Source organism: Sebastes fasciatus, chromosome 22 (assembly GCF_043250625.1).
Source record: "Sebastes fasciatus isolate fSebFas1 chromosome 22, fSebFas1.pri, whole genome shotgun sequence".
Classification (NCBI taxonomy): Eukaryota; Metazoa; Chordata; class Actinopteri; order Perciformes; family Sebastidae; genus Sebastes; species Sebastes fasciatus.
In genome coordinates this window covers 23,060,449-23,069,924 of record NC_133816.1, presented here as the reverse complement: position 1 = coordinate 23,069,924, position 9,476 = coordinate 23,060,449, and the positions used below count along the sequence as shown (strand labels likewise).

The 9,476-nt window shown below is 43.3% G+C and overlaps 1 protein-coding gene across 1 annotated transcript in view; it reads left to right on the top strand.

Annotated features, from left to right (window-relative positions):
* The window catches only part of otud4 (OTU deubiquitinase 4), a 16,559-nt gene extending 8,958 nt beyond the window's left edge, over window positions 1-7,601 (top strand). The window contains exons 15-23 of the mRNA XM_074624315.1: window positions 1-59; window positions 973-1,576; window positions 1,824-2,410; window positions 2,456-2,729; window positions 3,799-3,839; window positions 4,142-4,260; window positions 4,351-4,847; window positions 5,036-5,112; window positions 6,470-7,601. The exon at window positions 1-59 is cut by the window's left edge and continues 16 nt beyond it. Coding sequence (XP_074480416.1) covers window positions 1-59; window positions 973-1,576; window positions 1,824-2,410; window positions 2,456-2,729; window positions 3,799-3,839; window positions 4,142-4,260; window positions 4,351-4,847; window positions 5,036-5,112; window positions 6,470-6,913 — 2,702 coding nt within the window. The 3' untranslated portion in view covers window positions 6,914-7,601. The remainder of the gene's footprint in view (window positions 60-972; window positions 1,577-1,823; window positions 2,411-2,455; window positions 2,730-3,798; window positions 3,840-4,141; window positions 4,261-4,350; window positions 4,848-5,035; window positions 5,113-6,469) is intronic.
* Window positions 7,602-9,476: the final 1,875 nt, after the last annotated feature.

Genomic DNA, 9,476 nt, shown 5'->3' with positions numbered 1-9,476 from the left:
TGGGGGATGGAGGGAGGAGGAAGGGAGGAGACAAGAGAAGATGCCAAGGAAACAAAACGGTGAGTTTGTTCATCGTGTCTTTATTCATTACATGTGTTTTATAACACTAAAGTACTTTCACTTTAGAAATGCTTCCTCTTCTCTAAGTAACGCAGCTGTTGGCCCTCAAAGCGCTGCTAGAAATCCCCACATGATATTCATATCTATCATATATCTCTCTTCAGTTCTTTGAGCGTTAATAAATTCAGATTTTTCACCAGTCTGAAAAAGTCCCTGAATGTCTCACGGTGGTAATTTTAAGAAATAATTGCTTGAGTGACAGTTATCTTCCTGATGTGTTCTCCTCTGTGTGATTCAGACACACCGGTCTCCCACATAGCCTCATATCACCCGTTTCCACATTTTGTTAAAACGTCAGCTGATGTTCATTTATTTAGTTTCCCTCTTTTAACAACATACTATAAGATAAACCTCTGTTGATGACCAGGTGAAACTCAGGTACTTCTTTATTTTAATATATTTATGAGCTGGTTCCTGTTTTGTTTTTATTGTGTGCACATGAGGACATTTTATTGTCTTAATGTGCCACGAAACGTGATGTAGTGTAAAGACACGGTCACATGACGCTCCACATTCAGCCCCGACAGATCAATAGTGATATATTATAGCTAAAAAAACAACAACTGAAATTCATTTTGATTTTATTTATTAGTTTGTTACCCAGGCAACATAGATTCAGTTTAGTTTTTATTCAGTAACAGTTCATTACAAATATATTTCACTGCTTATTTTCATTTTCGTTTCATTTTTAATTGACTATAATAACCCAGATTCTCACGTCTGAGTCCGTTGCAGTCGGCGGGAGGGGAAACGGAAAGAGGAAACGTGTGTTTAAATTGCACTAAAGTTTAAGATGAGTTTGATAAATTCTGTTTTTGAAGGAGAAAACTAATATTTCTTCTGTTTTTCTAGAAGAGTCCCGTTGAAGAGGTCAGAACTCCGTCTCCCTCTGCTGGAGAACGACCCAAATCCTCCACGCCGCCACTTTCATCCACCACCACTACTGCTGCTGCTGCTACGAATACTACTATCAATACTACTACACCCACCGACCCCACCCTCGCTGCTGCTCCGCCTGTCAACTCTGACTCTAAGGATCCAAACACTCACTCTTCTGCTTCGGCTGCTACACCCACTTCTCCTCCTCCTGCTGCTGCTGTCCCGATCACCAGACCTCCTGCACCAGGTGGCGCTGCTCCTCTCTCCATCCCGTCCTCTGCCTCTCTCTTCCTCACCCCGTCTCTCCCCGCTGCTTCATCCCCCCCAGCTCCCCACATCCTCTCCTCATCATGTCCTTCTTCTTCTTCACTTCCTCCCGATTCGTCCGTCTCCCCTCCTCCTTCTTCGTCACTGCCGGCTCCCACGTTCATCGCTCCCATCGCTCCGTCTCCCGCCGCCGCTCAGGGCTTCCTCCCTCGCTCCTCCCCGCCCGTCTCCTCTCTCCCCCACTCCCCCAGTCCTCCCTTCTTCTATCACGCTGCTCAAGTCCACGAGGCTCCAACAGCTTCAGCACCAAGTAAGAAACCTCTTCACTCAGACTTATTAGTTCTGCTGTTGAGTAAAGACTCAACTCTACACAACTCTTTCTGTCACGTCTTCACTAAAGACGTCCTGAAATGTGCATCGTGTCGTAGTTTATGATGGGTTGAGGTTCAGTTTGTTGTTTGACACGGCAGGAATTTAGGACACAATAATCATGTAGTTATTTTCTACTAACGTCCCTCCTGGTCCGACCCGTCTTCATGTCTTCTCTCTCTCTTCAGACTCTTTGCTGAATATTGGAGGTTCTCTGACGGCACCTCAGACCTTCCAGACCCAGATCTCTGCGTCCCAGACCCAGATCTCTGCATCCCAGACCCAGATCTCTGCGTCCCAGACCCAGACCCAGGCCTCATTAACCCAGGTGGAGAACCAAACCCAGCCTTCTCTGCCCCAGAACACCCAGATCCTGATACCCCACATGCAGACCGAGGCCCAGTCTTGTCCTCCCCACCTCCAGCACCAACCTCAGCCCCACACTGAAGTAGCCTCTCTGCCACAGACCCAGACCCAGACCTCCGTCTCCCACCTCCAACAGGCCCAGTACCTCTCACGGTGCCAGTCCGAGGTGGCCCAGGTCCAGTCCTCTCATCCGGCTCCAGGAGCATCCTACCCCCTCACCTCCCAGGCCTCAGGTCCTGCCTCCGTGCAGCCCCATCCTCACCTCCACGTCCAGCCGGCTCAGCCTCCTCACCCCTCACAAGTCCCACATCCCTCCCTCTCTCTCTCCACCTCCCATCCCTCCCTCTCTCTCTCCACCTCCCATCCCTCCCCCCAGTCCCAGACCCAGAACACCCAGAACACCCAGAACACCCAGAACACCCAGAACACCCAGAACACCCAGAACACCCAGAACCAAACGGAGTCCCCTCTCCCTCCAGCTCAGCACCCCCAGCCTCACCCAGAGCCTCCGTCACACCCTCCTCCATCACACCCTCCTCATCACCCCCAGCTCCAGTCTGCTCCCCCCCCTCACCACCCGTCCCCCGTCCCAGCAGCCGTCCCCCTGCAGCAGCTGTCCCAGCTCTACCAGGACCCGCTGTACCCCGGGTTCCCCCAGGGGGAGAAGGGCGAGCTGGCTCCGACTCCACCGTTCTCCTCCAGTCAGTCTGGAGACGACCTGCCGCAAGGTGAGCTGGACGACATGATTTCATTATTCTGATGATTATGTTGTGTATAAATGTCCGTCAGAGTTTCCCAGAAGCTCAGGGGACGTCTTCGGATGTCTTCTACTGTCAAATACACAAAGAGATTCAGTTTATTTATTATCACGTCAGACAAATAAAAGAAGAAAACGAAATTTAGAAGCTGGAATTCAGAGAATCTTCACCATTTCTGCTTGAAATATTTCCTTAACCGACGGCTTCACCTTTCTGTTTAGACCGTGTTTGTAATTAAAGGAGTTTGTCGTAAAGTTTTACAGAACAACAGAGGAGGAGGAAGACAAATAAGAGGTTTAATATGTATTATTCTTTCTATACTATATCAAAAAATGTGATAAACGCTGATTTAAAGTCCAATTTGACGTCTTTAGATATCTTGTTTTGTTTGTCTAACAGTCCAAAGAAACTTATTATTATTATTATTATTATTATTATTATTATTATTATTATTATATATTAAGATATTCCAGTAATTATTTTCTAACTAGCTCAAACTCTAAATCAACTAATTGTGTTGCTCTAAATGTTATAACAGATGAAGCAGTATGACTGTCTAACCTAACAGCAAGCTAGTAATAATAATAGTATAAAGATATATTAATGTGTATAAAAGTGTAATAAAACCTGCAGAATGGGGGGAAGGTGCCGATCCAAAGAATTGGATCGGCTATTTATAACCTGATCCTTTATTTATTTACAGCAGATTCACTAGCTGTCAGAAACGACACACACACACACACACACACACACACACACACACACACACACACACACACACACACACACACACACACACACTCACACACAGCGTTATGGGAGGAATATTACATTCATTATTATTGCCGTTGATAGATAGACACTCTACTGTTGAGCAATGTTGACATTTTGAGTTGGTAGCGTTTGTTCTTAAAAACAAAACTCTTTAAAATGAAAAGGGGATAAAAGGTTGTGACCTGAATGTGCCGACTACCGACACCACAGGTGATGTGTTTGATTAGTTTGTGAGTGAAGTGTTTGATTTGTCGTCCCTCTGCAGATCTCAACATCCTGAAGTTTTTCTTCAACCTGGGCGTGAAGGTAAGACGAAGAGCCAGACGGTAAAACCAGAAACTACTTAGCTTCTGTAGCCGTTTTGTTCAGTTCACAGCCCGACTGAAGCTGGATTCTTGAGGCTGATAACAAATATAAATGTATTTTATAAAGTCATAACTTTACGTGGAAAAAAGTCGTAATATTCTCGGCTGGGACCAGGAACTTCCTGTCTTCACTGGTTGCCTGGTAACCGGTCCGGATGAAACGTTTTATTGGTGTCAGAAGCAGAAAGAGTTGTCGAGTGTTGTTGACATTCCCCCCCGGTGTCTCTGCTCCTCTCTCTCCAGGCGTACACCATGCACATGTTCCCCCCCTACCTCTACCTCCTCCCCCTCCAGCAGGCCCACACCATGCACCCCAAGCTGCCCCCCCGCACCCCCTCCCCCTCCCAGACCCCCCACTACCCTCCCTCCCCCTCCCAGACCCCCCACTACCCTCCCTCCCCCTCCCAGACCCCCCACTACCCTCCCTCCCCCTCCTCGACCCCCCACTACCCCTCCAGGCACCAGGACTCGTACCAGTACCCCCCCACTTCAGCACCGCCAGTGCCTCCTCAGTATGACCACCAAGCGCCGCTCGCCGAGCCCCCCCGTCCCAGTGAGCCCTCCTTTACCACGGCCGCCGGGTACCCCGTCACCCAGCCTCCTCCGACCCACCGGCTGCCATGGCAACAGCACCAGATGCCTCCTCTCAGAAACCCCGGCTACCCGGCGGGGTATCCCAACCCGAGTGCGTCGTATCGGGCTCCCCCGCCGTTGTCTCAGGGCTACCACCCGGGTCAAACCCAGGGTCACCCGCTGTACCCTCCGTACCCCCCCTCCTCACTCGGGTATCAGTCATCTACTCCTGAAGAGCTCCAGGTGAGCCAGGGGGCGATGGAGCAGCGTCAGCCCGCCAACGGGGACGCCATGCGGGGCCAAGGACCGGGCCGAGAGAGTCCGGCTGCTGCTAACGTGGCTAATGCTAACAGATCAGTGGGCGTTCCTGGTTTTGGTACGTAGACGGTTTCTATCATACAAGTCCAAAATAAAGTTTGATTTTTCATTAAAGAAAAGGATTTAAAGGATTTCTGGGTAATGAAGGCTTTAAATTTAACGTACAGTATCTGAGTATAAAATCAAAGAGACGACATGGAACGACTTTGACTCAGCTTCTAATCTGAAGTTTTTGTTTCCCATCAGGCCAGAAGAAAGAGCCGGGAGACAGTATGACCAGAGCGGTGCTGCTGGTGGACCCGCCATTCAACAACACACCCATAGTACGCAACACACGCACACGCACGCGCACACACACGCACGCGCGCGCACGCGCGCGCGCGCACACACACACACACACGCACACAGATTAATGGTGTATTCAGCACTCTAGTAGTAGTACCTGTAGTAATAGTAACATTTGTTGTAGAAATATTAATAGTAAGACATGTAGTAGTAGTAGTAGTAGTTACAGTAGCAGCAGTAGCAGTAACAGTAGTAGTAGTAGTAATAGTAGTAGTAGTAGTAGTAGTAATAGTAGTAGTAGTAGTAGTAGCAGCAATAGTAGTACTAGTGGTAGTAGTTGTAGTAGTAGTAGTGGTGGTAGTAGTAGTAGTAGTAGTAGCAATAGTAGCAGTAGTGGTAGTAGTAGTACTAGTGGTACTAGTAGTAGTAGTAGCAATAGTAGCAGTAGTGGTAGTAGTAGTAGTAGTAGCAATAGTAACAGTAGTGGTAGTAGTAGTACTAGTGGTACTAGTAGTAGCAATAGTAGCAGTAGTGGTAGTAGTAGTAGTAGTAGCAATAGTAACAGTAGTGGTAGTACTAGTAGTAGTAGTAGTAGCAATAGTAACAGTAGTGGTAGTAGTAGTACTAGTGGTACTAGTAGTAGTAGTAGCAATAGTAGCAGTAGTGGTAGTAGTAGTACTAGTGGTAGTAGTAGTGGTAGTAGTAGTAGTAGTAGTAGCAATAGTAACAGTAGTGGTAGTAGTAGTACTAGTGGTACTAGTAGTAGTAGTAGCAATAGTAACAGTAGTGGTAGTAGTAGTACTAGTGGTAGTAGTAGTGGTAGTAGTAGTAGTAGTAGTAGTAGTAGCAATAGTAACAGTAGTGGTAGTAGTAGTACTAGTGGTAGTAGTAGTGGTAGTAGTAGTAGTAGTAGTAGTAGTAGCAATAGTAACAGTAGTGGTAGTAGTAGTACTAGTGGTAGTAGCAATAGTAACAGTAGTAGCAATAGTAGTAGTAGCAATAGTAACAGTGGTAGTAGTAGTACTAGTGGTAGTACTAGTGGTAGTAGTAGTAGTAGCAATAGTAACAGTAGTGGTAGTAGTAGTACTAGTGGTAGTAGCAATAGTAACAGTAGTGGTAGTAGTAGTGGTAGTAGTAGTAGTAGCAATAGTAACAGTAGTGGTAGTAGTAGTACTAGTGGTAGTAGTGGTAGTAGTAGTAGTAGCAATAGTAACAGTAGTGGTAGTAGTAGTACTAGTGGTAGTAGTGGTAGTAGTAGTACTAGTGGTAGTAGTGGTAGTAGCAATAGTAACAGTAGTGGTAGTAGTAGTACTAGTGGTAGTAGTAGTGGTAGTAGTAGTAGTAGCAAAAGTAACAGTAGTACTAAATGAAGGTAATGCGTCTCTCTCCTCTCAGATCACCATGACGACCATGAATCCCGGTGGCTCCCCTGGCTCTCCGTTGGCTTATGACATCACCTCCAAAACGCCGGTGCCCGGTGACAACAGCCCGTCCCGCGGTTACCGCGGTCGCCGGAAGCCACCTCACCCCACCAACAACACGTACGTCCCCCTGGGGCCGGCAGAGTTACCGGGTTACCTGGCGACCGCCGCCATGGCGGAGTCTCTGTCCGTGGGCTGCAGCACGGAGGACGACTGGGACGAGGCATCGGCGGGATTCAAACCGACGACCTTGAACTACAGAGGGCCGAGGAGGAACTACAGAGGGAGAGGGAGGGTAGGCCACGATCCAGGGAGGGGGGCGAACAGGAGGAGGCAGGGAGGAGAGGCGGGGGCGAGTTTTAACTACGTCCAGTTTAGCTCCTCCCACAGGGGGCGGGGCCGCGAGAGAGGATACTAGCTCTCAGCCAATGAGAGGAGAGGACACTGGAAGGTGATTTTGTTTGTTTTGTTTCCTTCTTTTCTCCCCGCTGAGAGTTAGATGAGAAGATTTATACCGCTCAGTAAGAGTCAGTCTGGCTTCACATTCAACGTACAAACACGAGTGGATCCATCTTCTCATCTAACTGTTTCTTTAATAGGAAGTCAGACTCTTTAGCATCCCTTGAACGCAGCACGACAACCGAGCGCTTCGCATGGCGATACAGTTTTGACATTTAAACATATTTCAGTAAAACAAAGTTTAGTCTGTTAGCACTGTGAGGATTAAAGCAACACAACATTGAGATTTATTATAGTAACATGTAATCTGAGAACCGCTTTAAGAGTTGTATTGCTGCTCTAAAACTACAGTAGTTTCTATAGGACTCTGGTTTAAAAGAGTCAGACAACAAATAGAACGTTTCTTTTTAATTGTCCGTCTTGTTGCTGCTGGTTTCTTCTTTTTGTTTCTTCGTCTTCACCGGGTTTGTTTTTTCTTTCTCGTCACGTTTGATCAACTCAAAGAAACTCTAGAGATTCAGTGCCTTACGTTTTATTTTTTTTCTTCCGAGTTTGAGAAACACTGCTGTACAGAACTAGAAGGCTGTTGTTGTCTATGTTGGATTTTTCTATGCGATTGAATAAATAAAACTTTGGTTCAGATGGTCTTTTGCTTTGTATTATTATTATTATTATTATTATTATTATCACGTTTAAATCACAGAGCTAAGTTACAATTTTGCCTAAAGATAAATCCCTTTCTGCTGTCAATCACCAGACTCTTAAAACCATCTGGACTAAACAGTATGTTGAAAAATATCCCCAAAAAAAGTTGAAGTATTCTATGTCGAGAAGATGTCGTCAAAAAAAAGTTGTAGTATACTATGTCATAAAAAAAGCAGAGTATAGTATGTGGAAAAATGTTGTCTCAAAAAAATCATAGTATAGTATTTCGGAAAATGTCGTCAAAAAAAGTTGTATGGTATGTCGTTAAAAAAAAAATTTGTAGTATAGTATGTCGCAAAGTGTAAAAAAAAAAAGTCGTGTAGTATGTCAAAAAATATCGTTAAAAAAAATTTGTAGTATAGTATGTCAAAGTGTAAAAAAAAAATTGTGTCGTATGCGAAAAAAGCTCGTAGTATAGTAAGTCGAAAAATTTAACAAAAAAAAAGTATAGTATGTCAAAAAATGTCGTAGAAAAAGGTTGTAGTATAGTATGTCGGAAAATGTCAAATAAATTCATAGTATAGTATGTCAAAAATGTCGTTAAAAAAAAGTCGTGTAGTATGTAAAAAAAAAGTCGTGGAAAGTATGTCGTCAAAGAAAGTCGTAGTATAGTATGTTGGAAAATGTCGTCAAAAAAATTCATAATTTAGTATGTCGAAAATGTCGTAAAAAAAAAGTCGTAAAGTATGTCGAAAAGTGTAAAAAAAAAAAAAAAGTTGTGTTGTATGTCGAAAAAGGTCGTAGTATAGTATGTCGAAAATGTCGTTAAAAAAAAGTCGTATAGTATGCCGAAAAATGTAAAAAAAAAAAAAAAAAGTATAGTATGTCGAAAAATGTAAAAAAAAATTTAAAAAAAAAAAAAGTCGTGGAAAGTATGTCGTCAAAGAAGGTCGTAGTATAGTATGTTGGAAAATGTCGTAAAAAAAATTCATAATTTAGTATGTCGAAAATGTCGTAAAAAAAAGTCGTAGTATAGTATGTCGAAAAGTGTAAAAAAAAAAAAAAAGTTGTGTTGTATGTCGAAAAAGGTCGTAGTATAGTATGTCGAAAATGTCGTTAAAAAAAAGTTGTATAGTATGTCGAAAAATGTAAAAAAAAAAAAAGGTCATAGTATCGAAAAATGTAAAAAAAAAAGTCGAAGTATAGTATGCCGAAAAATGTAAAAAAAAAAAAAGTCGTATAGTATGTCGAAAAATGTCTTGAAAAAATGTAAAAAAAAAAAAATCGTGGAAAGTATGTCGTCAAAGAAGGTCGTAGTATAGTATGTTGGAAAATGTCGTCAAAAAAAATCATAATGTAGTATGTCGAAAATGTCGTAAAAAAAAGTCGTATAGTATGTCGAAAAGTGTAAAAAAAAAAAAAATGTGTTGTATGTCGAAAATGTCGTTAAAAAAAAGTCGTATGTCGTATGTCGAAAAATGTAAAAAAAAAGTCATAGTATCGAAAAATGTAAAAAAAAAAAAAAAGTTGTATAGTATGTCGAAAAATGTCTTGAAAAAATGTAAAAAAAAAAAGTCGTGGAAAGTATGTCGTCAAAAAAAGTCGTAGTATAGTATGTCGTAAAAAAAAGTCAAAGTATAGTAGGTTGAAAGATGGCGGAAAAAAAAGTTGTATAGTATGCCGAAAAAAGGAATTACTATACTATGCTGACTTTTGCCGCCATTACTGCAGTGGCATGTCGTAGTGACTCAATTTCTGCTAACTGGTGACTTTCAGCCAAATACGTACGTAGTTGCTCAGAGTTACTTCCGTATATAGTCGGTGTAGATAATAATCAGTTTAATATGTATTTAAAATAGATTAAAGTCAAATTTAAG